This window comes from Excalfactoria chinensis, chromosome 7 (assembly GCF_039878825.1).
Source record: "Excalfactoria chinensis isolate bCotChi1 chromosome 7, bCotChi1.hap2, whole genome shotgun sequence".
Taxonomy (NCBI): Eukaryota; Metazoa; Chordata; class Aves; order Galliformes; family Phasianidae; genus Excalfactoria; species Excalfactoria chinensis.
This window is the reverse complement of record NC_092831.1, coordinates 1,090,133-1,117,333: the sequence shown is the minus strand read 5'-3', so window position 1 is coordinate 1,117,333 and position 27,201 is coordinate 1,090,133. Positions and strand designations below refer to the sequence as shown.

At 48.9% G+C, this 27,201-nt stretch overlaps 1 protein-coding gene across 8 annotated transcripts in view; it reads left to right on the top strand.

The window, feature by feature from the left end:
- FMNL2 (formin like 2) overlaps positions 1 to 27,201 on the top strand; it is a 98,793-nt gene that overhangs the window by 63,538 nt on the left and 8,054 nt on the right. For 5 of the 8 annotated variants that reach the window (XM_072342463.1, XM_072342465.1, XM_072342468.1 and 2 more), the window contains exons 7-23: positions 992 to 1,100; positions 2,210 to 2,286; positions 4,215 to 4,308; positions 12,677 to 12,751; positions 16,145 to 16,255; positions 16,461 to 16,610; positions 17,694 to 17,795; positions 18,710 to 19,022; positions 19,389 to 19,586; positions 20,940 to 20,960; positions 23,287 to 23,411; positions 23,658 to 23,860; positions 24,700 to 24,934; positions 25,648 to 25,716; positions 25,875 to 25,955; positions 26,320 to 26,449; positions 26,789 to 26,952. In XM_072342463.1, coding sequence (XP_072198564.1) covers positions 992 to 1,100; positions 2,210 to 2,286; positions 4,215 to 4,308; positions 12,677 to 12,751; positions 16,145 to 16,255; positions 16,461 to 16,610; positions 17,694 to 17,795; positions 18,710 to 19,022; positions 19,389 to 19,586; positions 20,940 to 20,960; positions 23,287 to 23,411; positions 23,658 to 23,860; positions 24,700 to 24,934; positions 25,648 to 25,716; positions 25,875 to 25,955; positions 26,320 to 26,449; positions 26,789 to 26,952 — 2,257 coding nt within the window. The remainder of the gene's footprint in view (positions 1 to 991; positions 1,101 to 2,209; positions 2,287 to 4,214; positions 4,309 to 12,676; positions 12,752 to 16,144; positions 16,256 to 16,460; positions 16,611 to 17,693; positions 17,796 to 18,709; positions 19,023 to 19,388; positions 19,587 to 20,939; positions 20,961 to 23,286; positions 23,412 to 23,657; positions 23,861 to 24,699; positions 24,935 to 25,647; positions 25,717 to 25,874; positions 25,956 to 26,319; positions 26,450 to 26,788; positions 26,953 to 27,201) is intronic. The other 3 variants (XM_072342467.1, XM_072342470.1, XM_072342469.1) reach the window with 1 other exon arrangement.

Sequence of the window (27,201 nt, the reverse complement as noted above, 5' to 3'; positions counted from 1 at the left end):
CTTGGTTCCCACAGTGCAAGTCATAAGGACAGCAGTGGCACAGCTGCCCAGGGAGTGGAGGGTCACCATCCGTGGGCTGTCCCAGAGCTGTGGGGATGTGGTGCTGAGGGACGTGGGCAGTGGGCATGGGGGGGGAGTTGGGTTTGACCATGGGGATACTAGAGGGCTTTTCCAGCCTGAAAAGACTGCCGTGAATGTTGCCCAGGCTGCAGAATGGCACTGGTGGGGTGAAGCTGCAGTTGTCTGAAGTAGCCTTGGCTTTACCAGTATTTACAATACCAGTTGAGTTTCATCTGCTAATTTCTTCTGCATAACAAGTGCCAGGATTTGCAGAGCTCTCAGCTGCACATGCACCACGCTGCTTTCCTTTTTACCTGCCTTCCAGCAGAATTTGATGCTTGCTTCCTTGGCTTTCAGTTTGGAGTGTGACAGTTTGCTGTGTGTCGGTGCCTTGCTCCTCTGCTGGGCTGCAGCTGGGGACATGCAGGACCAGCCGCAGGCTCTGTCACTTTGTTCTCACCTCTCTCTTACATAGGAGTAAGTTAGGATTAAAAAATTGCTGCTTATTCAACGTCGTACATGGCCATAAGAATATACATGTATTTCATATGGCAGCCTGTCTCCTTGTCTCCATTTTCCTGTGCTCAGCTCACAAAGCACGGTTTTCCTTAAAGAAAATAAGCAGCATCTTGGGAAGAGCTGAAATGTGGGTTTCATTTACAATGCTGTAGAAGCAGCGCATTGAAAGATTTCCCTTCGTGTTTATTCTGTGTACTTATTGAACTGAACTCAAGGTTGATTTACCAGCTAGGGGTTACAATTAGGATAATTAATGCCTCTGTTTGGGGACAGTTCCTAAGGGCTGGGTTTCCTCAGTTTGGAGAGCTTTCAGGAAGCTCAGCCGCAGAACAGAACCCAGTGGAGGAATATTGCTTCCTTCCTCCCGCCTAAGAATAGCCCTGTGACTGATGCAGGCTGTTTCTGTTTGCAGGTACAATACTTTGCCGAGCCGAAGAACTCTAAAGAATTCCAGACTAGTGAGTAAGAAGGACGATGTCCACGTCTGCATCATGTGTTTACGTGCCATCATGAACTACCAGGTATTGCCCTTCTCATTCTTCTGGCCCACAGCACCGTTGTTGTTGGGGGGAAAGGTTAGCTGCACACGGTACAGGTGGAACTGATGTGAAGGATGGAATTCTTGTTGTCAGACAGCATAGCTGGGAGCTGCCTGGCACAGTCCTTGTGCACCCGCACGGTTGGCACGCGTGAGGACACAGATAAGAGCACACGCATGTTCCTGTTTGCAGTGCCGGGCTGTGTTGGCACTAACTCATTGGACGTGCACTTGCGTGATGACTGCTGTCAGAATTTAGCATTAACCTGGTGGAAAGAGGAGGATGTTTGAAGTGTTCTTGTTAGACGTTGGTGGGAAAGAGAAGATTTCACTTTGCTGTATGTTGATTGCGAGGCTGTTGTGGTAACTGCAAGTCAGAGAATAAATTGCACCAAACTAATCGTGTTTCCATGAGTTTCTTCTCTATATGGAGGTGTGCTGTGGTCACATGGCATGCCCAGGTAGCTTCTGAGATGCTGGATTTTTTGCTAAACCAGTAACAACTAACAGTTCTGTGCTTCAAGGGGAGCCTGGCATGAGTTGTGTGGTCTTACAGGGGGCTTCTGGCACTGCAGGAGCTCTGACAGAGCTCCCTGCCTCTGATGGGAAGGTGGCAAACAACAGTGCAGTTGTGGTAATAACCCATGCTGTGTTTTCCAAAGCAGTTCCTTTCTTTGGTTTTGGAAGCAGACCCTGCAGGACTCAGGCAGTAGCTGCATGCAGCGGTTGCTCTGTGGCAGCATGTGTGTTGTAGAAGTGATTTTGGCTGCTGAGCTGCACAGTCCCTGTTAGAGAGGAAATGGCACACTTGGCTATCGGTGTTAACAGTGCTGGGGAAGGAGAAGCAGAGGGGCTGGCAGTGGGGTGGGATCAGCCCTGGCACCCTTTTGGGTGGCCAGTATGGCCAGGCTGAGTGCTTTGGGCATGGCAGTGACAGGGGAGCAGATGGGCATGGTGTGAAATGGGAATGTGCTGAGTGTGTCTTGGTGATCTCAACAGCCGGGTCTGGTCAGACACGCGTAATTTGTTGGGATTTAAAACAAATCATTTCAGTTTTGGAGCAGAAACGGTATTTTCCTCTTCTCTTTTCAGTATGGATTCAATATGGTCATGTCGCACCCGCATGCCGTTAACGAAATTGCACTAAGCCTGAACAACAAGAATCCCAGGTAGGCTGTGCTTGCTGTTAGAGCGTTTAAGAAATAGATACGTGAAGAGTAGAGGGATTTTCATGGATTTATGTACAAAGCTGTAGCGAAAATCAGCCTTTGCTCTGACTCAGATTCAGTTTGTATTACAGTGCAGTTAGATGGGGGGTTGCCATTTGGTTCCATTGGTCTCAGAAGCTGCTGACTCTGCAGCTCTGCCTTTGCTGCTCGAGTTCAACTGCTGCTGCAGTGCAGGTTCTGCTGATCGGGAGCAGCTTTGCATGGGATTTTCCTGAAGAAACTGAATTTTCTGCAGGTGATTTTGTTGAAGCCATCTTCAGGTCTGAGCTCCTCTAAGAGCACATTCCATACTTGTTCTGCCTCTGTACAGTGCCTGACTAAGTGTCAGGTGTTTCTTTAACCACAGCAGCAGTCCAGTAACCACACTGTGGAACTGATTGCTGCAAGGTTATGTTCCCTCTCCCCCCTGCACACATTTGTGAGCTGGTACCTTCATCCAGCTGGACTGGAGCTGCAGGCTTCCCCCATACCTGACAATACCAGAGCTGAGTACTGGTGATTGCCAGGGAAGGGAAAAGCAGGGATGATACAAAACTAAACTGTACCGTATAGGAAGAGCTTCCTTACCTAGGCTGCCTGCTTGCCATGCAATGTACTGCTTGAAACCTTGGCCTGATGGAAGTGGGTCCTTCCTTCCTCTTTTCTGTTTAGGCTTAAGTCAGCTAGCATGAATGGGAAGGATACAGGAAGTTTGTTGTGATCATTTGTGGTGCCCTGTGCCTGGAAATCAGGTGATTAAGAGATAAATGATGCCAACACAGCAGTGTCCTGTCCCATCCCTGCCCCATTGCAGATGCAGCAGGGGAGCAGGTGCTGCACCTGACGCTGAGACCTGGGCATCCTCCTGGCATCTGTGTAGCTCACAGCCCTTCAGAGGATGTTGCCGGTGGGCCATAGGGAAAGCTCCTCGAGCCTGTCTGAAAGAGCTTGGGTTTTCTTCTTGTGGCAGGACAAAAAAATGGATGAGTAAGAATTGAAAGTGATCCGTGTAAAATTTCCTGGGGAAGTGAACATTTTATCTGGTTTCCAAAGATAACCTTGACACTTTGAAAGCCGAAAGGTATTTCTTTTTCTGCAACATCTGGTTTAATGCTCAAGCATGAGACTAATTTCATGTGTGTCTGCATGGTTTCAGTATCTGCTCCCAGCTCATCTGGCTGTAAGATCCCATTGGTGCTTTTGCCTTATGTGAACCGTGTAAGAGAGAACTGGGGATTATTTATGTCAGAACTACACTGAGTGTTGCATGCTTTTCTTTCAGCAGTCAGTTGTATCCTCCCCTCCCTGATGTGCTGTGTTAGTTGCCAGTCAGCACCCAGGTTTCAGATACTGGAGGTTGAGGTGTGCCAAGGCACCCTGTGTTCACTTCAGCGAACCACGTCTTGCATTTTTTGTGGCTGTGAATAACCCAACTTGTCATAGGGAATAACTGAGATGTGCGTCAGGGCAGTGCAGATAGAACTAAAAGCCCTGGCCAAAGAGAGGCTGAGGCATGAGCTGCTCCTGGCAGCGATGCATTGCCCCATGTGCTTCCACCTGTGGGATTGAGCTCACGCCGTGCCAGCTGCCGGGCTGATGCAAACACCATTGGTTTGCTTGGATTTCCTCAGGTACAATTTGTGATGTAGATTCCTGCATCTTTTGGGAAGTATTAAAATGGGGGAGAGTTGCACGATCCTGGGAAGCTCAAACTACCCTGGATCAGACTTTGCTCAGCATTCTGTGTCCTGCAGGTTTGCTTGTCTCAAGAGGCTGAACCACTGGATATGCAAAGTGCCTCTCCTGGTGCCTGCACAGCACTTTGCAGACAGGTAGAAGGTATTCCCCACCCTCTTGTCACTGACTGCTGTGCCTTGCTTTCTTTGCAGGACAAAGGCCCTTGTCCTAGAGCTCCTGGCTGCTGTTTGTCTCGTCAGAGGAGGGCATGAAATCATTTTGTCTGCGTTTGATAACTTCAAGGAGGTACGTGTTCTGCTTTGTCAGAACTTCATGTGTGTGTCCCTAGTTCTCCTGCTCTTGGATAGAGCTTTCACGTTCAGCTCTATTTCTTAGACTAAGAGTTTTCCGTAAGCTGCAGATTTTCCATGTGTCTGTGCCATCATTTTCTGCACTGTTGTGTTGTAGAGCTGCAATCCCAGCAGGGTGAATCCTGTCTGTGAATTGCTTCCTTTACCTTTGGCCAGTTGAACTGTGTCCCTGAAGGGGAAAAGTAATGGAGGTTTGGAGAGCGTTACTGCAGGTCTAACTCTGGATGTTTTTGTATGTTCTTATGTGAGATAACTGGAATTGCTGTATAGATCCACTGTTTTCAGGGCCGCTTACAGAAGCTTTTGAGATGTGAAATTCCTGGTTTTGTTATCAGCAATAATTACTATTTGTAAGGAAATCCAAAAGCCAAGTTTCTGTACCCCTAACTGCTGAAATTAACACAAGCATTCTGGTTTGTTCAACTGGTGCTAAACTGTCCTTTGTGTCCGCGTACATCCAAGGGTATCACGTTGGCATACAGTGGCTGATGGCACTTGAGAAGGTTGTGTTCAGAATTGCTGGTGTGGGATTAGAGCCCAAGCAAGCTGCGGTTCCAGTAGTTGTGAATATTGGGCATTCATGGTTCTGTAGCTGGAATATTAAGGACCTCCGAGCAGCCTAAGCTGGAGTTTGTGTTTGCTGGTTCCCATAAGCCTGTGTTGCGCTGTGCCTTGCTTCCTTCATCCCAGCCACTGGGATTGTCAGACAGGATCTCTGCCACCCTATCTTCTTGCCATGAAGTAAGTTCAAAGGAAGCCAAGCTCCTGTCTCATGCTCACCCTGCAATAAAGACAAGAGGAAAACAGGATACTTCAGACCAAATTCGACTCTCATTTGCATCAGGGCAAACATCAAATATTTCATTAGGCTTTGAGCTTTGCAGTGATGTAAATGAGAATAGAATTTGGTTCTCAGGGTTTGACTGAGCTGGGAAACCACAGCTGATCTGAGTCTTGTTGAGGACTCGTTTTGAAAATGGCTTTTCCTTTGAAAATTTGATGGGCCAGTTTTTTTCTGTCTGGGCTCAGGATGTTCACATGGGTGGTTTTTCTGAAGGTGTCTCTTGAAAGGTGTTCACTTACCTGAACTGAAATCCTCAGCTCTGGTGTGCAGGCTGTGTGCCCTCGCAGGAACACAGCTCTGTGCGCTGCCCAGCACTCTCCTTCAGCAAATAATTGGGGTCATGTTGGAAGGGTCCCTTCTGGAAATGGAAGCACGTGGATATCTCGGAGCCACCAGGAGCGTGTGACAGCCTAGGAGCTCGAGGGGGGATTTGGTACAGAAGATCTCAATGGGGAAAAATACAGAACTGTTGTAAGTAATGGGAAGCTGGGTGGGAAAGAGTAGTTTGGGGCAGAGTAAAAGGTGGGAGCTGGGTGATGCTTGGCTGAATGCTGCTGCTTTTGTGGGAATGGTGAGTTCTGTGTTGCATATAACCCAACACTGAGTGGCCGGTCCTGTGCCCTGCTGTGTGTGTGAGCTCCTGGCCCTGTGCTGCCTGCAGCCCCTCCTCCCAGCACTGGAGCAAAACTGTCTGCACGGCTGTGGCAGTTTGAGCTGCCTGAACTCTTCAGCCCTGCCGCCACCCCTGCATTTACCCACTTGCAACTGAGCTTCCTTAGCAATATTTCTGGGTCCTTTGTGCTTGTTTCCATGGATCTGTGAGAACTGGCTACACCGTTTTATCCGAGTTGCCTGGGATTTGTGTCAGGGGATGAGCAAATGCACTGCAACAGAATGCCTGGGGAAAATGAGGAGGGTTAGCCTCAGGATGGCTTTGCAGGGGCTGTGGGTCACAGAGAAGATGCTGAGAGCAGGAGCCCCTTTTAAATTGAAGCGGGCTGAGTGCACTGTTGGAAAACAAGATATATTCTCCTAGTGCTTATTCAGAGGAGTTAACTCTTTGGAACAGTGTGAGTGCACGTGTGGTCATACTGAGAATGCAGCTGCTGTCTCTTACTGCTGGCTTTGCTTTGCTGTTATATCGTTACTTGCTGCCCTGCCAGGAGGCGCGGGGCTGCATGGCTGTGGGCATTGGGTGCTGTGTTGTCCCGATGAGCCTGCAGCAGCCATCAGGAGCTGTGGGAGCCTCTTGGTGCTCATATGCAGCCCCTCATCACCTCCACTTGCTGCACACAGGCACTGCTTCGTGCACCATGTGTCCAATCTGGATGCAGAGGAGGCATCATCCCAAAGCTGTCCAGCTATATGTTATTTCCCTGATGCTTTGCCATCATCAGAATGCCTTTCTTTCCACTGCTGCCTTCCTGAGGAAGGATGCTGTCTTGTTGCTGAGATTGTACAACCTGAGAATTTCATTTAATCTTTGGTGCCACGGAGCAGATTCTGCTGAAGCACCCCTATGCAGGGAATAGATTGCACAGGAAGCATCTGGCCGCAGCTGGTGCTTGGTGGAAGATGAAGGTTTCACCGAGCTGGGAATCATGGGACCATAAAGCCATTAAGGCTGGAAAAGACTTCTAAGATCTCCAGGTCAGGTCACCCCATTGCCTCTATGCCCACTAAGCATGTCTCTAAGAACAGGAGAGTAACCAGGCTGCAGTTCCATGTCATGGTTCTGCAGGGAGATGCAGGTGCCCATCTCCCATTCACACAGCACTTCCACACCAGGGGCTGTGGCTGGGGCAGCCTGAATCCTGCCAGGCCTCCATCCAGGGGGTGTGAAGTGAGTGTGGGAATGTGCAGCACTTCATGCAGGGATCCAAGAGGGCTTATCCAGCCTTTCTGACTCTGATGCTAGCATCTACATATATCCGTGTATCTGGCAGTGGATATATGTGCTCACCTCTGACTGTTGGGTTAGCTTTGAGAGCCTTGTGCTTACAGAGGAGTCTGGGGATGAAAACTGCTAAGAGCATCCAGAAATAGAACTAACAGAAACTTCTCATTAAATGGAACTTACATTCTCAGGCTCAATGAGCCTTAAAAGCTGTTCTCCTACGAATTGTGGCCTTCCTTCCAAATCGTTTCCAGCATCTCTAATCAGCTGTCCTATTTATATGCTTTATAACTCTTTGACTAAAGGCGCAGTACCCAATACATGAATGACCGCCGTTCATTTACAGGTATGATGAGATAAAATCCCAATCCAGCAGCTCTGATGTGATTTGCATCATGGAAAGGGGGACAAAGAAAGTGTGGGCGTTGTGTAGTTTGCACATATAAATTCTGTTTTTGTGAAGATCTGAAAGTGACATTTTTTGCACAGCGCTCTGAACCGCGTTTTGTGAAGCAAAATCTTCAGTCCTTACTTGGCTTTCCATTAATCTCCATTCTAAATACAGAATGGACTTTAATAACAAGTGAGCGCTTCTGAGAAAGGACCAGAGCTCTCTAGCACTCTTTGATTTCTCCCCTTGTATTCAGAATGGTGGTTTTAGAATGGATCCGACCCGAGGAGGCAGAAGAGTTGCCTGCCATGTGCTGTGGGACAGAAGGGGCAGCCTGAGCAGTCCTGGCTCCCTGCAGGAAGCGCTGCCTGCTGTGGCTCTAATCTAGCAAAGCAGCTGAATTGATGATTGTGTGAGCATTTACCAAGATAACTGCGTTTGGGAAGGTGAGGGTGTGCTCGTGTGTGTGCTTCTCCTTGTGGGGAAATAATTTGAGTGCATCAAAATAGAACAGAGGTGCTTTTCCTGAGGTGAGCTGTATTTCTCATGGGAACCCCTCATTTTGCTGCAAGACAAGAGGAAATGCCAAAAAGACGCTTGGAATTCAGATAATCCAGAAGGCTTTAGGGCAGCTCATCCCTTGGTGGTTATCCAACATCTGGACTCTGCCCTGTGCTCTGTGGAGGAGAATCAGCGTCGTTCCTTGGGGAGCAGGGGATCAGAAAGGAGCGGGTCTGGGATGCCCTCTCCTTTAGCATCACTTTGACTTGTGCAGTACCTGACAGGTGAGAACTCACGCTGTCTGCTTATGACTCTGACTGTGTGCAAACCACGGCAGGTGGGGGTGAGTGGCTGTGCCGTGAGCTGCGGAGCTGAGGCATGGCACGGGACGGCGTTGTTTGCCTCCTCTGTAGTCACTCCGGCCAAGTGAGACCATGTTGTTCAGCCCTAACTTCTGATAATACCTAGTTCAGAGTCACATTTCCCCGTTAGGATAATGCCTGACAGCAGTGAAAGCAGCAGTTCTGAGTTATTCTCGTGGGCCGTTGTAACAGCTCAGCGTGAGAAGAAACAGTTTGCAAGTGCTGGAGAATGTAAATACGTTGGTTGTCTTTTCCCTCACGGCAGTATCTTGAGAGTGCCTTAACCCTGCTGGTAGAGGAGTGCAAGGTATTTTAACCTAGTAAGCGTGAACAACTGTTTACTTAACCAGTAACTTAGGAGAAAATTGCTTTGTTGTCCTTCAGAACTATCAGCAGCATCAGTCAAAACAAAGTGCCCTGTGAGCACTGCCTGCCTGCGGAGGGGCTGCTGCCCACAGAGGGCTGTTGTGGGGCAGAGAAAGCCGGCATTGTGCTGCTGGGACAAAGCAGTGCAGGCAGGAGGAAAGGTTTACAAAGGCTCTGGGAATTTTGGGGTTGCATATCCATCAGGCTGTTCATAACACTGTGTCCAGCATGGGCTGTGTGCCGCGCTGTATGTGCTTGCAGTGGGATGGGGCTGCTCTCAGAAGCTGGGGAAGGAGGAGGGAGCAGCTTGAAGTGACCCCGGGCAGCACGTGGGTATGTGGCCAGTTCCGTGACAGAAAATGTCTTGTACCGCTAAGCCCTTGCTAAAGGTTATGTGTTTTAAATGCTCCCTGCCTTGAGGTCCTTTGCTGTGTCACACCATTCTCACCTCAGGTGTAAATGCAGACAGAATTATTTCATTTTCTATATGGACTTGAGGCCGCCAGCTGGGTGAAGGGATAGAGTCCCTCCTCAGCATGCGTGGTGATGGTATGGTGCTGGGAGGAGTGGCTGACACACCAGAGGGCTGTGCTGCCATTCAGAGAGACCTGGATGGGTGGACGGGAACCTGAATAGGTTCAGCAAGAGCAATGTGGGTCGTGCACCTGAGGGGGAAGAACCACACACCTCAGTATGGGTAGCAGGCTGAGCTGCTGGAAAGGAGCTCTGCAGAGGAGGACATGGATGTCCTGGTGGCCAACAGGCTAATGGTGGGTCAGTGGTGTGCTGACTGGAACATGGGAAGTTCCATACGAACATGAGGATAAACTTCTTCACTGTGAGGGTGGCAGAGCCTGGCACAGCTGCTCAGATTGGTGAGGAGTCTCCTTCTCCAGAGATATTTGCTCTCCCTTCCAACCCCCACAGCTCTGGGATTCTCTGCTAAGTGTTGCTCTGTGCTGTTAGGCAGCATTAGGTGCAGTCGGGACAGGAGGATGAGGTGCTCCATCAGGCTGGGCTTTCACTTTCTGACGCCACACAGAGAGCGGTGCCGTGTTTTCAGAATAGCCCGGCTGCCTTTCTGGAGCTTTTAGCAGTGGGACCATATGAGTGGGAGCACTGCGAGGGCTGCTGGGCTGAACTTTGCTGCTGGGTGGTCTCGGGGTGAACCGCGTGACCTGAAAGCATTGCCCGGTGGGTATGGGTATAATTGCCACTGCGTTTTTCATCACTGATCCTATTTGCTTCCTCATAGGATCACGTTGTACCTCTGTAATGGATCTGCGCGGGGCGTACCTCGTTAGTGCTCAGGGCCCTTCCCAGGACAGGACCCTTCGTGGGTGGTTTCCCATAAAGCCACATTGTTCTTCCAGAATGATGTGGGCTTGATGCAACCTAAAAGGATTTTTGTGCAACCTAAGTGGAGACAGAGGTTTTTTATAGCTGTGGTAGCCTGTTTAATCTTTCTTCTTACATAGAATAATGCTAATAAAAGAAAGATCAGTCTTTCTTAGTCCCAGCCATGCTTTCAATGCAAATGACAGACCTTGGAAATGTATTCAAATAGAAATGGCAACATATGGTTTCATGCGGTGGGATTTGATTTCAGCGTTCGTCTTGGATTTGGGCCAATCTTCAGGCTGGAGGCTTCATCTACAGTTTCACTCCCTTTAATCTTCCAGGATAAATTATATCATTTCATACAAGTCAGCTCGCTGTCTCCTGAAGCGCCCATGTTCCCAGCTCTGACTCATCTGATGATGGTGTGAGATAGCTGCCAGAAGCCACCCAAAGCTGCAGGTTGCTGCTGCTCCTCCTGTTGCTGTCAGCTGCCCCCAGGCACGGCTGCTGGAGCCCCGGGCTGGCAGCGGGCTGCTGGGCTTGGGGCTGCCACTTGCTCCACCATTGAATTCCTCAGCCCCGGATGGCTCGGAGTTGTTGGTGTCAGCTCTTCTCACCCATGTGTGACTGTTCACATCAGATTTCCCAGGAGTCTAGTCACCTTTTACTGTTGAGTGATCACGTGTGCCGTTGTTGGGTTCCTTGCACTTTATGGGAAGGACCTTTTTTTATGTCAGTTCCATTTTCTCTCAGTTGGGTACAAGGGAGGCACAGTTGTTTTAAGCTCAAACTTGAGACGAACCTTTTTGTTCTTCTCTTGTATCAGCCCTGATTGCTTTGTGGGGATGGGAGAGCACAGGGAGCATAGGAAGGCATAGGAAGGTTGGTGGGACTGAAGTACCATCCTGTGTGCTGTATCAGGAACTAAATGGCCTGGCCATTAATGAGGGGGTGAGTGCAGCTGAACAGCCTGTGGGGCAACTCAGGGACAGGGTTCTCTGGGTTCACTTGGAGCAGGGGCTGGATCAGGCCCAGGCTACACCTCCAAAGTCAAACTGCGCTGCAGGAGCTGCTGCCTTTGATGCTTGCAGAGCGTGTGGGTTCCCCAGGCTCTGACAGCTCCTGGTTTTCCCTTCAGTTTCTCCTGCTGGAAGCCTCCTTGCAGCCCTGAGCTCAGCACTTGGCCAACAAGGGCATCTTTTCACAAGGTGCATGCTTTGTAAAGTGTGCTTATTCTGCCTTCTGAGTTTCTAAGGTTTAGCTGGAAGCACACTGCACTTCTAAATACCACATCTGTCTAAATACCACGAGTGTCTGAGTGCACCCGGAGCACCCTGCATGCAGGTGTCTGTGGGTTGCTGGGCCTGCAGGTGCAGGCTGTGGGATGAGGCCATGAATATTGATGGTGTGTTATCGAGTGGTTCATAGTAAGTGCTGTCACCCACCTCTGATGGAGATCCCCTGGTAGGATTCCCACTGCTGTCAGGTACTGACCATGTATATAATAACTAATAATATGAGAAAAAAGAGAAACGTAATGGGGAGATGGTAATAATAATGCATATTTTGTACAGAGTTTGCTTTTGGGGAGTGAGTAGAAACCTGCATCGGGGGCTTGGTTGTGCTGTGGGAGATGCTGTGGAAATCCTTGCTCCAGAGAGTTCATCTTCTAAAGAAGGATCTATGGCTGCCACCAGTCCTTCCTCCAGTCCTCCCTCACCTTTCATTGGGGGATTTCACAGGAATACTGCCCTGCGAGCTGCTCCTGGGGCAAGCAGCAGCTGGTGTTGTCAGCTGGGGAGCAGGGAGCTGTGGCAATAGCTGGCTGGAGCTACTAGCACTGTTTGACGTGGTTGGCTTCCTCGTGCCATAGTCGTGGCAATGGGTTTTGTGTTTGCCTGGTGGGAACGTCTGGGTAGGAAAGGAAGTTCCGTGGAGTTTGCTCTTCACACAACAGGAGGGCAGCAGTGCCCTCTCACCCTCCCTTTGGCTTATCAGCTTATTTGGTGCTTTGTGATGTTGTTGTGAATGACTGCAGGTCATTCATCTACTGAGAAAACCAGGGCCGCTCTGGGGAAGTAATGAGATTTAAGCAATATACAGAGACCTGCTTTATCTTAGATCTGATTTCTCCCTCAAGTTGGATGTGTTTCCTGCCACCAGGCCTGTATTACAGCTCTGTAATTCTGACCAGCTGATCGTTACACTGATGTACTTTGCTCCTCATTTAGCCTGTGATAACTTTCCTTTTTTCCTCTCTGTAATCTGGTCTTCTTCCTAATTACATTACATTACAGTGGAGAGCCAGTTCTGAGCCATAAGGAGGCCGAGGCTTCCTGTGGCACAGCCTGCTGGAGCTGCTGTGCACGTTTGTGCCGGCAGTGGTGTCACTACACTTGTAGGGGAAAGAAAGGTAGGCAGAGTCAGGGTGTAATTGTTGACCTGTGGTGTCTCAGTTGCATCTGTCACAAAGAAGAATACTTTTAACAGAGAAAACCTGCCTGGAATGGTACTGAGCAGGCACGAGGGCTGCTCTTCAATGTTCTTAATGCTCTCTCTTGCAAGCTGTACTTTAACAAACAGATGGGGATTCTTTTGCAGGTGTGTGGAGAGAAACAGCGCTTTGAGAAGCTGATGGAGCACTTCCGAAATGAAGACAACAACATAGACTTCATGGTGAGCACTCCTTCTCTGTGGGCTTTGCCTTTGGTGTTGGCTCTGTGTGCTCCTGCTGCCACGTGCAGCATTCAGACGTACATGGCTTGTGGCTTCTGACCGTTGGCCTGAAATCATTGCAGTACCATTTTTTAACATTCCATACTGTGCAATATAACTGTCATGCTTTAGCTGCAGTTTAATTCTCTCCAAGAAACGTCGAGTGCCATAACGAGGTTAATGGGAAAGAAGCTTTTGGCTGTGTGTACTGTTTCTGTGTGGCAGAATAGCAGCATCTGCAGTATCAAGAAGCATATTCTGTACGTGTGCCAACATCCTCAAAATCACAGACAGGGAAGTGTGGGAGAGACTCATTGCAGCTGTCTGTCCTTATCTGGGGGTAAATATAGCAGTAGTTTTCACCACTTTGGTTCCTCGTGGTGCATGTGCGTGATTATTCACCAAATCCACTTCCCTGCAGCACAGCAGAGAACAGCAAGAGGGGAAGATCTTACTGGCACCCACAGACGGCAATGCCAACTTACAGACACGTGAAGGACTGAGGGTCAGCACAGTGCTTATGTATTTGGTACCAGAAATGCTTCTGTGTCTGTTTCTTGAAGTCTGTGACAAGTGAGTGGTCATGCTGGTTAGAACTTTGGTTTTTAATTACAGAACAGGTGCAGCTCAGGTACGGTCAGTGCAGTCTCCCTTGCACTGCTCATTATTGTGACATGATCCCATTTGGAGGTGAGAGAAGAGCAGGAGGGTTTCTCACCTGGTGGCATTCACTGCTCTGTTGTCTCTGTTAAGTGTGCATGACACTTCATGCTGTTCAGGTGCAGGCTTTTTGTTAGATGTCTTTCTGCCAGCAACTAGGTGTTAAACCAGCTGGTGTGGTGCCTCCTAAGGGCAGAGAAGATGTGGGTGCCAGTGACTTGCAGGGCCAGGCTTACACCCGTGGGAGGATGGCAAAATGAAAAGAACAAAATAGGATGATCTTTTTAACTCCTAGTCCAAAAAAAAGAAGTTACAGAGATGTCTACAATTTTACTAAAGTTAGCAAGCTGCTCTCAGTAACTCTGTGATGTGTTACATTGGTTTTGGTCCTTGTTATTGCAGTCCCAGTAAGGACATGTTGCTAGTCACAGTGCTGGGTAAGTATTCTCAGATGTACATCCAGTTAGCCTGCAATTTAGCAGGAGGATTTGTTTGTCCCCAGTGCCTGACTCAGTCATTTCTCCCATGCTGACAGGGAAGGTGTCTGGGAGCAGGAGAGCAGTGCAGCTTAGTGCAGGCCAGAGGCACGACAGTGGCAGCAGCCTGCAGCTTGCTACCTTGCCTGCTGTTATCAAGAATGTCCCTCAGCATTCCTCACCATTAGTTAAGATGAGAAGTGGTGTAGTGTGCAGGATGGAGTAGGGAGTGTGAGCATGAGCCCAGTGAGCCGTGAATATTCAGCATCCATCTGGGCACTGTGTTTCATCCTCAGGAAAATCCCTGCTCCCCTCAGGCTGTAGGTTGAAGGTAGCGGTGAATTGCTCGAAAAAGGATAAATGCATTTGTTTTGAAACTTGCCCAGATACTTATGAAGTCTGCATCTTTGTGTTGGTTGTACCAACCGGGGGCTTTGAATATCTGACAAGGCTGAAGCTCAAAGGGAGAGTTCATGACAATTTGGCAGGCCTGTTCTTTCCCGATGCACTCCATGTGCTGCTGTGGGCAGCACCAACGAGTGCTCCTGGGGGGCAAGAAGGGGCTGTGAGGAGCCATGCTGGGGCTCCTGCTCACCCCTCCACCGTGCTGTGCTGCGGGGCTGTGCTGCTTGCCAAGGCAGTGCTAAGGCAGCAGTCCTTGCTTTCTGCAGGATGGAGTCAAACAAGCCCCAGAGCCAAGTCTCCAGGATATAATGTGAAAGCTCGAGTAATTCAAGTAGTTGCAAGGGCTGAACACAAACAGAGCTGTTCCTGCAGGAGCTGGCTTTCAGGCTGCCCTAGATGGAGAAGACGAGAGCTGTCTGTAAAGTTAGAGCTGAAAGGGGTTGCAGTTAATTGCATTGATCTGGCGGGAGGAAAGAGAAACAAAAAGGCAGAAGTATTTTAGGGAAGGTTCCCGTTGTTGACATTGACATACTTCATTTTAAAAGCAACTTTCTTAGATTAATTTTCTTTGACTTGATAAATTCCTTAGTTGTATATGTAAGGATCTGAGAAAGGAAATGAGAGTTTGGCCCCAGTGCTGCAAGAGCCAAAGCAAGTATAACAAGAGCACTTTTGAAATACAGGAACTTGGCAGTGAGGGATTTGACAGGACAGCAGCGTTCAGCTGGCCAAGGCCAGCTCCAGCACCAGGAGGAACCAGAGCTCTCCAGGGGAACTGGAAGGACTCTTCTGCTCTACACAGACTCAAAAGCTAACGGCATGAGCAATGTAGTTTGTGTAAGAAGCAGGAGCATGCTGAGGGACAGGAGTAAGACATCACAGAGCTTGTTGTGTCTATGTGGTCCCTGATGAACCCAAGCTGGCTCAGGCTGGGAGGAGCACTGTGGACATCCCAGCCAAACCTGCAGTCAAAGGCTGCTGGGCAGCAGACACCTCCCCATGAGTTTATTCTCTGGGAAGAAGTATCTCAATAATTGTTGAGAAGTTGGTGTTACTTCTGTCTCTACATGTACAGTGGGTGGGTTCTGCCCTGCTCGGACCCACCAAGGACAAGGCAGACTGCTTCTTGCAGACTGGAGGTGGTCTGCTGGTTATTTCTACAAATAACAAAGCACCAAAGTCTTTGCAAGCCTGAATCCAACACTGATGGAGTAGAGAGCTGCAGATAGTAAATGGCAAATAGCAAAATGCCATCCCTGGCAGTGCTGGCTGACCCAGGGGACCTGGCATCCCTTTAGGCTCCAAGGGCCTGCTCCAGTGCTTGGGATTGGGAGCTTTTGGAGAGGCCCAGAGGAGGCCACAAGGGTGATCAAAGGGCTGGAGCTCCTTCCCTATGAAGACAGGCTGAAGGAGCTGCACTTATTTGGCCTGGAAAAGAGAAGGCTGTGGGAGACTTCATTGCAGCCTTTCAGTATTGAAAGGGAGAGTTTATAAACATGAGAGAAATCATCTTTTTACGCAGGCAGGGGGATTGGTTTGAAGTTAATAAAGGGAGTTTTAAGTTGGATGTCAGGGGGATGTTCTTTACTGAGAGCATGGTGAGGTGCTGGTGCAGGCTGCCCAGAGAGGTGATGGGTGCCCCATCCCTGGTGGTGTTTAGGGCCAGGTTGGATGGGGCCCTGGGCAGTCTGACCTGGTGCATGAGCAGGGGGTTGGATCTTGGTGATCCTTGAGATCCCTTCAATTCCAGGCCATCCTTTGGTTCTATGACTCAGGGCTGTGACATGCTGATGTGTGGTGGCTCCTCTTGCAGGTGGCTTGCATGCAGTTCATCAACATCGTTGTGCACTCGGTGGAGGACATGAACTTCCGGGTCCACCTGCAGTACGAATTTACAAAGCTGGGCCTGGATGAGTATTTGGACGTGAGTATGACCAGTGTCCTGCATGTGGTCTTTGGAAATGATTGTTCTCCATGTGTGATCTCAGCTAATGCTGAAATGCAGAGTGTGTTCCTGAATGGTGGAGGTGGCCAAACTCCCACTGCTCTCCCTCCCCTGTGCACTGTGGGCAGTTCTGGTGCTGCAGGCTGCTGGTGTGAGTGACACCTTTTTGTTTTTGGCTCCACAGAAACTGAAACACACAGAGAGTGACAAACTGCAGGTGCAAATTCAAGCCTATCTGGATAACGTTTTTGACGTGGGAGCATTACTGGAGGATGCTGAAACCAAGAATGCAGCCCTGGAAAGAGTTGAAGAACTGGAAGAAAACATTTCCCATGTTAGTACAAAACTGAAGCCACCTTTCCCTGTGGAGTGATGCACAGCTGCTCTGCATGTGTGCTGCAGTATCTCTGCGTGTGTGCTGCAGTATCTCTGCATGTGTGCTGCTGTATCTCTGCGTGTGTGCTGCAGTATCTCTGTGTGCTCTTTTGGGAAGTGGACATGCAGGTGTAGCTAGATAGAATCTCTGGGGTGAGGAGTGTTCAGGGAAGCCTGTGGACTACTGTGCTTTCCCTGTGGGGGATGATCAGATATTTGGCAAGTGAAGGAAGTCTCATGCAGGTAAACTTCCTGGCTGTTTGCTTGCTGTATTTTGAACCTCATGTGGTGCGTATTTGTGTTAATGGGTGCACAAATCAAAGATTTGTTTGTAAGTTATTTATTGACCTGATGAGAAAATGTCTTTTTCTGCCTTTTAATTACCTTCCTATTTCACTCAGTCCCCAGGTTGCTGTGAAGGACTAGAAGGGCCTTATTAATGTGGGGCTCTCCATGCAATTTGTGTGCATGTCAAGGGACAGTTTGTTCTGGGCTGTGCAGCACAGGAACATGGTGGCTTTCACACCCCAGGGGTTTCTGGGGCCTGTAAGAGATAAAAATTAATTAAAAGACCACAGGGAAAAAATAATAACGTGCAAATTCACTTTATTCCTTGCTTATTAAATTAGCTCTGTTGCAAGGAGATGTATTTACAGGTGTGATCACTTCAGCACCTGTTGACTTTGCAACGGTGCCGTTGTAATGTTCTGTGGTTTGGATCAAACTTTGGTGTTCTTCCAAATAACTGCATTTGAAGTTCTTTATTATGGGGCAGGCTCCCTTAACTGGACGGGGTCACGAGTGCAGTCCAGCCAGGCTGCACGCTAGTCATAGCTGAAGGGTAATGCTAATCATCACAGGAACCTGCAGCTGGGCACTTAGTGCCACCTGCCTCCACACACACAGGAACCCCAAAGAAAGATTCAGGATTTGGTGGGATATTGATAGTTTACCACGTACTGCTGCTCCAACAAGTGGTGACGAGGTTTTGTTTGAGAAAGGTGTTGTCACTTCTATAATCTGTTTCTTTTTGCTATGATAGTTATCTGAAAAACTCCAAGATACGGAAAATGAAGCCATGGCAAAGATTGTGGAACTGGAAAAACAGCTTATGCAGAGAAACAAAGAACTGGATGTGATTCGGGTAAGCGTGATGGGAAAACTCTGGCTGGATGCCACGTTCCAGGGGAGGGGTCTGGTGTGCGTTTTGTGTCTGGGAGGTAACGGCTGCCTTCATGGGCTGAGCAATTTCTGCTAGCTTTCTAATTCTGAACGGAGCACAGATTTCAAGTAGAATGTCCCGTCTGTGCTCTCAAAGAAGGGCATTTGACTCTCTGAATATGCCAGCAGACCAGCAAACTGGATGAGTACATCGTATTACTCAGGTCTGTTGTTTTGCACATGTGGTTTGCTTTGGAGAGGAGTTCAGGGTGGAACTGGAGTCTTCCAGACTTAGACTGCAAAGCATCCAGCACAACCTGCTTTCTGTGTACAATCCAGACATTATTTCTGGGTATGCTACTTCAATAACAAAGATTACTGATATAATATTCACTAACTTCAGCCTAAAAGTTGTCCCAAAGCATGGCTGGTATCTAGGCTTCCTTCTGAACGTCTGCCTCGGCTACTTGCAGATACAGTCTCCCGTTCAGATCAGGAGCCCTGTTCCTACTTCTCTCTATGGGTCAACATCTGCTTACAGACATCCAATACTCTGTGTTAGAGGAAAAACCGAGGTAGCATCCTAGTTCTGTATATTTAAGATGAACATAAGAAATGGAGACATTATAGCAATCGGAAATTCCGTGTCCCCGGGTGTTGGTACCTGGTGAGGTTTCTCACAGGGCTCAGTGCTGTACACAGCCTTAATGCTGGCGTGGGAAAAACATGAAACAAGTTCTTCCTTACTCATGAAGATGTATGGTTTGCATGAAAATGCCTTGTTAGATAATGCCTGGCACAGGGCACAGTCTGGTGTCAGGCTGCCTTCTGTTTCTGGTGCTGGTATTCTGTTTTGTGAATACAAATGCAAATCGCTCGTTTCTGTGGCATTTGCAGGAAATCTACAAGGATGCAAATAGCCAGGTTCACACCTTGAGGAAAATGGTGAAGGAAAAAGAGGAAGCCATCCAGCGGCAGTCAACACTGGAGAAAAAGATCCATGAACTGGAGAAGCAGGGGACCATTAAGATCCAGAAGAAAGGCGATGGTGACATCTCTATCCTTCCTGTTGCTCTGGCCTCTGGGATGGTGCCGGTGGGGGCAGAGGCTGCAGCTGGCACGTGTGGCACACCGGCTGCTGGAGCTGCATCTTCCGTACCACTGCCACCACCTCCACCACCGCTACCAACCTTAGCAGCATCTGAGGCAGGTAAGGAGCGTCGTGTCCCCCAGCCACGAGCTGGCTGTGATCTGGAGCTGGTTTGTTATTCTGGGGTCAGTCACAGTGGCCTTACGCTGGAAAAACACCATCAGTTGTTGTTATGAGGTTGCAGACCATGTTTGTCTGGTCCATTTCTGAGTTCTTAATTAGGCATTGGAAAGTCCTAATTCCCTTGTTTGTACGTTGAGGTAATTTGTTGAAGGGGTCCAACAGATACTTGGGCTCATATAGTCCTTGGGTAGAGATGTGCAGTGGGGGGTAGGGAGGGTAGTGGGCCCTGCTGGGAGTTGTTCTGTGTCTGCTTGTGCCGCGTTGGTTCCGGTTCATTCAGTGCCCCTTCTCTCCTTCTCACAGTGCAAAATGGCCCCACGACAGCACCAGCGCCGCCTCCACCGCCACCGCCACCTCCACCGCCGCCCCCAGCGCCGCCGCTGCCAGGCCCTGCCCTGGACACGGCTCCTGCCGCCCCGCTGCCCCCACCGCCCCCACCCTCAGCACCCCCCCTGCCCGGCACCGCCTCTCCCACCGTGGTGTTCAACTCAGGGCTTGCAGGTAAAGCGCCCCTGTGCCTGCCCGGCACCTGGAGTGTTGGCTGGGGGTGGGGGGCAGGATGCAGGTGGGACTTCTTTTCTTTTAATGGCCTAGGTAATACTCTTCATCTCCATCTGGTGTTGTACTTGGAGGGGTTTGTGAAAGGAAAGGTGATTTATGAATTAAACAGAACTGGTTTGATCTGTAGGGGAGAGCTTCTTCAGTGAAGCTGAAGCTGCTGCCAGAAATGTTTTTCTGACGTGATCATTTTTGGCTTTAAGTGAGCAGAAGTGCAGATCTTGATGGTTTTGGTTTCTTCCCAGGGCACGATGAAGAAAAATCTGTGCAAAAGAATAGCAAACTTTTTGTAATGTTTTGGAAGGAAGGAAAATTTCCTGACCGTCTTTAATCATGTTTTTATGTACTCTCTATCCTACGCCAAGCATCCCATGCAGCAAATGGCTGTTAATTGGTATCACACTCCTTCCCCTTCAGGAGATCTCAAGAGCACGTTATGATTTCAGAAAGAGGGACTGAGGAGCTCTTATTAATAGCTTTTTTCTTTATCCTTTTTTTGAGAGCTGATAAGATATTCCAGCCTTTAAAACTAATGAAAGTGAAAAGCATCAGGAAGAGGAGCCGGAGGGTCCCAGGGTAGATTGAAATAATAAAGGAAAAAAAAAGAAGAGAACAAAAGCTGAAGCATGGTTGGGGTTACAGATTAACCTCTCCCCAATGGGAGTGGTTCTGCAGCACGCATTGCTCGTTGGCACCATGGCTGGGGCAGCAAAGCTGGCAGGCAGGTGTGCCCCTCTGCCCGGCTGTGCTGCAGTTTGCTGTGCTGATGGACTGGGAGGGATCCATGGAGCGGATGGTATCACCATATCTGTGGGCAGAGCTGTGTTCTGCCTTGCTGCTTTTTCAACCTGAAGCTGCTGGTTTGCTGTTTTTCGTGTCCTTTACTGTGGGCTGCAGGCAGAGGTTTTATCAGAGCAGTTTAAAATGCCCCTCTGGTTTCTGCTGCCAGCTTTGTGCCTGGGCTGAGATGCTGGGGCGGATTGTCAGACTGCAGAATGTTTAAAACCCAGCTGAGTATCCAGCAGGTTCCCCAGTTATATATGCAGGGTCTGATGGCAGGGGCTGTTTGATGTGGCTGTGGTAGAGGTGGGACACAGGCAGGGTGGGCATCTTGTAGTGAGTTAGAACTGAAAGGGAAAACGAAAGTGCCTTTTCTTGACAAACCAGTTACGTAGCAAGTAATGTTCCTCAGGGCAGGACCCTTCTGGGCTGGGGGGGAAATGGGTGCAGTGATAAATCCCGCTGTTCTGACCACTGCTAACATATTTTTCTCCATTCTTTCTGCTTCCTGGTAAGACGGGCCGATCAAGCTCTTCTGTAGGTTGCTTTCTGCTAAGTATTTAACTACCTTCTCCCCTTCCCTCTGTCCTGCTTTGCTGTGCTCTATGTGTGCCCGTGACTGTGTGTGTCAGTCCAGGAGGTGGTGGGAGGGCCGAGGCGGGTGCAGAGGGGTTGCTGGATGCGAGGCATGTGTTAGCTTTGGGTTTGCTGCCAGCCAGCAGGATTTGGCCTTCCTAGGCCCTGATCCAGCAAAGCACTTCAGCATGTAATTAAGATATGGCTTCTTTTGGGCTGCCCTCCAGCCATGACCGTGTCCCCACTGCGCTGCCCTGAGCAGTGCCATTCATGAGGACATCACCTTACCAGCTGACAGCATGTCTTGGTACGGGAGGAGATTTTGAAGGAAGAGATTTTGAAGGCATTTTGTTCAGCTGCAGTGGGAGCTTCCTTTCCTGTCCTGAGATAACCCAGGAGCAGTTACTAATCTATTCTAATGTGTGCATGAGATGGAGATGTGTTTTTCATGGGTGTTTTAGCTTGGAAAGAAAGTCTTTTTTTTTAGCAATGATTTGAGATTAAACACGTTCATTGTACAGAGAGTAAAATTTGGTTTAGATGAGCAGAAGTTGCTGATGTGTTCATGTCTTCCAATTGGATAAATGTATTTCTCAAAGCCTTCAGTCTTTCAAGCTGAATAGTGCGTACATTCCCTGTTACTCACGGACGTTTGTTTCGAGCAAATTCTCTTGCTGGAAATTTATTCTTTGCAGCTTTCCTGCAACAGGAGCATGACTTGGAATGTACACGGACACACAGCTCGACTGTTGCTTTAGAAGTGGTAGGGCAAAGCAGGAGAGGTGCTTTCAGCATTCACCTGGTTCTGGTGCACAGCAGTGGTGGTCTGTCACGGCAAAACATGCAGCATCGGTAGGGGAAAGTAAAACAGTTATTTGCTCAAGTGCTTTGCAGGCTGGGAAAGCATCTTCTGAAACCAAGGAGAAAATAATGTATCATCTCTATGTAGCATCAGATAGCTGGCAGGATGCCCCTGCTATGGATGCAGGGTAGACAGTGGTCAGGACTTCCTTGGAGCAAGCACTGGATTGAATTGAGTCAAACACAAACTGTCCCCATTATGGAGAGATGAGAACTTGCTGTGGGGTGCAGTGAGCCCAGAGCTGGGGGGGAGGGTTGGGACATGGAGCATGGTGCTGCTTACCTGCCTGGCCCTGCTCTTTTCTCCAGCACTGGAGATGAAGGACCAGGGCTCCTGTTTGCTTCTTGCAGTTTGGAAATAAATGTTTTCTTTACTATGATTCTGGAGCGACACATTGATCAATCACTATAGTGAAGGTCCTGAATTTGCAGCAACCAACAGCCATGTGTTTTCATCAGCATACAAAGAACTGAGCACTGAATTACCAAAACCGTTCATGTGCCCTCCAGCTCTGTTAGGACCAGGAATGAAGTTGTTTTCTTTGCTCTGATGTTACTTTTTGGACCGTGTTCTCTTCTGAATGAGAGTTTCCATGGCTTCTCTATGTGGGTTGCAGAGACACTAATTCTGCATGACCTGAGAAGATGAAACCCATTATTTAAACTGTGTGAAAGCTCGTGTGTGCTGCAGCCCCCTGGTTTGGATTTAAAAGGCAACCCTGACCCCTCTGAAAGAGCACTGCCCTATTGCAGCAGTGGAACCTTGGGAAGGGAGCTTTTTTCCTTCTCATCACCTATTCCGGGTTGAATTTTGTGGTGCATCTACTGCCAGTGACACATCCTTCCTCCACGTCAGTGACAGAGATGTGTCCTCAGCTGGCAGTTCTAGCTGTTGCTAAAGGCTGAGGCCATCATGCCTTCACTGATGTAGATGGTGCTGCTTGCTGTGCTGTCCGTAGCAGCTGGGTTTGGACTGTACGTGCTCAAACAGCCCTACACTGTGCATAGCCATGCCCCAGCTCACACTGAGGTGGGCTCTGCAACCAGCAGGACAGGGTTAAATTTGGCTGCTCCATCCATTTTCTTTAGTGTTTAAAAATAGCATGGGCTTTTAAAGCAGCCCAGACAACATGGGGCAATAAAAGTAATAACACATTTCCTTTTGTGTAGTTTTCACAGCCTCTGGCATTCAGTCCCATTCTGCAGACGCTGGCCCTGAAGCAGCCAGAGGGTTGGATAAAAGCCTCTCTGCACTGCCTGCCTGTCAAGGCAGCAGGATCTTTTCAGGCTTCTCAGGGTGATCATTAGCTATGGCCAGTTCTTCCTCCAGTGCTGGAATGCCAACTCTAGAGGCTGCGGTCTGGGCACATGGGGTGTTTTTCAGCTGCTGGAGAGCTGATCGTTTCCTTTCCTCTGGTGTCTCTAGCTGTGAAAATCAAGAAGCCGATCAAGACCAAGTTCCGCATGCCAGTGTTCAACTGGGTCGCCCTCAAACCCAACCAGATCAACGGGACGGTGTTCAACGAAATAGACGACGAAAGGATCCTGGAGGTACGAGCAGTGCTTGCTGCCTCCTGCTCCCCGTGTCTGTCCACAAATCAATATTGGCCTGTGCAGAGAGATGCCCAACAGCCAGGGATTGGGCTGGTGGGTGGCAGTGTACCAGGGAAAGAGGCCTAAAGCAGCCCAGAGCAGGGCTGAGCACTCAGGTGCCGCGTGGTCTCTGTGCTATGATGTGGATGCACATGGCTGGATAAAGTCCGAGCACTAACGTGAATCGCTTTCTTTCCTTTTTAGGATTTAAATGTGGATGAATTTGAAGAAATATTCAAAACAAAAGCCCAAGGTCCGGCCATTGATCTTACATCAAGCAAGCAAAAAATAACTCAGAAAGGATCGAACAAAGTCACATTACTGGATGCAAACAGGGCCAAAAATCTTGCCATCACTTTAAGGAAAGCTGGAAAGACGGCGGATGAAATATGCAAAGCTATTCACGTGTAAGTCAAACACTTGTCAGCAAAGAAATCATATTTGCGATTTACTGTGGTTTTTGGTAAGTGCAATGACTTAGAATTGGCAGTTGATGTAAATGTTTTTGCATCTGGAAAAAATCCATCAGTAGGGATGGAACTGATCTGAATTCCCACCAATCGGATTCCCTTGTAGCACAGTATGTTAACTTGCACTTTTGTGTCGCTCCATCACTATATGGGCTTAACAAATTAACACATATTTTGTTCAAGAAGCTAATTCACGTTCACCCACAGTACGCCACTGCATACTGAATTTCTCATTTGACGTACATGGTATTTTCTGTTCTAATAAACACTCCAAAGGCAGAGTATCAGGAAGAGGCAGCCCTTGCAGCTTGCTCCACAAAGCACAAATTGAGTCCAAGTGCACTGGAAGCATTTTGCATGCAGTGAGGTTTATGTAATCGCCCCACGCAGTGCCAAACCCAAATGTGATACAGGTGTGTCAGAGCATAACTGCAGCATGGGATCCTGCCATGCCCCATCCTGTGGGGTACGGACCCAGCCTCCCAGCTCCAGCCCTCCAGCTGTGTCTGCTCCTTCTTTGGAAGCAGAATCAAGGTGCCAAGCAGCATTCACATCAGCACTCGGGTCTGTGCTGTCTCTGCACAGCAAGTATGTTAACATCTTTATGTGCAGACAGCTTCATGGGCAGGATTGTGCCCACGGCTCTGGGACCCCCCCACTCCCTGTGCAGCTGTGCCAGTGCCCGACCGCTCTTTGGAGAAGGAACCATTCCCAATATCCAACCTTAACCTCCCCTGGCACAATGTGAGGCCATCATCTCTCATCCTATCACATAGGTTTGACCTGAAAACGCTGCCCGTGGATTTTGTTGAGTGCCTCATGAGGTTTCTGCCCACCGAGAACGAGGTGAAGGTGCTGCGGCTCTACGAGCGGGAGAGGAAACCCATTGAGAACCTGTCTGATGAAGACCGTTTCATGATGCAGTTCAGCAAGATCGAGAGGCTGATGCAGAAGATGACCATTATGGCATTCATAGGCAACTTTGCTGAAAGCATCCAGATGCTGACCCCGGTGAGTGGGAGACAGCCCCTAGAGATGTGTTAGCTGTGGGGAAATGGTGTCTGGGTGTTCAGCCCTCCTGTGGGAGCTGCTCTCTGTGGTGCAAGTCAGGCTTGCAGGGCACAGTGCAGCCAGGCGCTGCTGTGGGGCTGCCAGTGCAGGTTGTAGAGATCTTAGTTTTCCTAAGACAGCGATGGTTTGAGTGTCATGGAGTCATTCTGAGTTCTCACAGGGGCAGAATGAGAAACATTTTTGTGAATGAAACAGTGCTTTTCTAGATATATTTTCATCTAACAGTGACTCGGATCCCAGGTACAGTTTCTATGGCAGCTGGAACCCTGAGCTGCTCCACATCATCCTCTCTTTACTCTGTACAAGTTTAAAACCAGTTTAAATGAAAATCTATTTGTTTGCACCATCAGGGAAAATTACTTTCAGTGCTGGTCTGAGGGCTCTTTGAAGTGTGTCCCGTGCATCTTTCACAGTCAGAAGGGCTGAAATACAAATACAGTTTTCCTCAACCACATCTGAGTGTTGGAAATCTGCAGTGCAAATTAACTTTTGGACATGCCGGGGCAGGATGGCGTTCATGCTGGGCGCACTGTATGGGTTCAAAACCAGTTGGGGTTTTTTGTGTGCTTTTTAAGAGCGGAGGTGTTTTGAATTGAGTTTTACTGTCGGGTTTGTTGTGCATTAACCAAAATTCTCCCTGTGTTCACCTGCAGCAACTTCACGCCATAATAGCTGCGTCTGTCTCAATAAAGTCATCTCAGAAGCTTAAGAAGATTCTGGAGGTACGTCTGATTTTTTGGTTGCGCTCAGCCACTCACCAGGGCATCCCCTTATGTGTTCTGAATGTGCACGTGGGTGTTTTATACTGACTCTCAGAGCTTTCTGAACCGATGTGCATTTGCCTTGAAAGTTCACTTTCTGCTCTGTTTTGCTCTGGCAGATAATCTTGGCTCTTGGTAACTACATGAACAGCAGTAAGCGAGGAGCGGTGTATGGATTTAAGCTACAGAGTCTAGACCTGGTGAGTAAACCAGAGGTAACGAGGGGACATGAGCTGAAATGCATTTCTTGTAATTGGAGAGTGGCTGCTCGGGGCTCATCGATGCTTCCCAGCCAGTAAAGGCAGCAGAGTGTGGAGATCAGGGAAGGCGCTTGGCTGTGCTCTGTACAAAATGACCCTTCCCAGCATTTTGGTTGCCCCTCAGGACAAGGCCACAAATCCTCCAACCACTGTGGAGATCCACCCACTTGTGTTGTCCTGTTGGCCTTTACGGCCATCTCTGTCAGATGGAGAAACATTCAGGAAAAACAAACACCCCTTTGGTCACTTTGTTTGCCATCCGCTGTGCCTTAACCCAAAAATCTCATTGCTTTTTCCTCCCCAGCTCTTAGAAACAAAGTCAACGGACCGAAAACAAACCCTGTTGCACTATATTTCTAATGTCGTCAAGGAGAAGTACCAGCACGTATCCCTCTTTTACAATGAACTTCATTACGTGGAGAAGGCTGCTGCAGGTACTGTAGCCACGGCCGTGTCCTTAGTGCACCTACTGGGTTCTCGGTTCTTTCCCACTTTCCTAAGCATAAAACCAGGTGGTTTCAGTGTTATCTAGCAGTGTGGTAGCAGAGCCTATTTAGGGAAGGACCCTTGGTGCCAGCAGGTTGCCCGGCATAACACACACACCAGGGATTGGTGCTGTCAGCATCACAGCAGTCACCTCCCGTGTTCAGTGAGGTGCGGTGGCAGCCACTGCTGTGGTTGAGGGCACTTTGTAGTGTGGAGCTGGTCATGCAGTGGGTTGGGTGATTGCACGGCAGGAGCGATTCAGCAGTTTTGTTTGATTTCCTTCCTAGTGTCTCTAGAAAATGTCCTCTTGGATGTGAAGGAGCTCCAGAGAGGCCTGGATCTGACGAAGCGTGAGTACACCATGCATGACCACAACACGATGCTGAAGGAGTTCATTCAGAACAATGAAGGAAAGCTGAAGAAACTGCAGGATGATGCCAAAATTGCACAGGTATTTCTTAATTCTTGGGGTCTGGGTGCTTTGGAGAAGCAGAGCGTGCTCTGTGCATACATGGGGTGTTTTGTGCTGACTCTGAGTTACTCTGCTGTGGGGGTTGAGTGAAGAGGCACAGAATCTCTCCTCACTTTTGAGGCAGGCTTTAGCCCAGAAGTGAATAGCAGCGATCACAGCAAGTGCTTGCTTTAATATATGTTGTGTGGAGGAGGAGGTGCAGTTCTGTGTCCTTCACACCGAGATCTG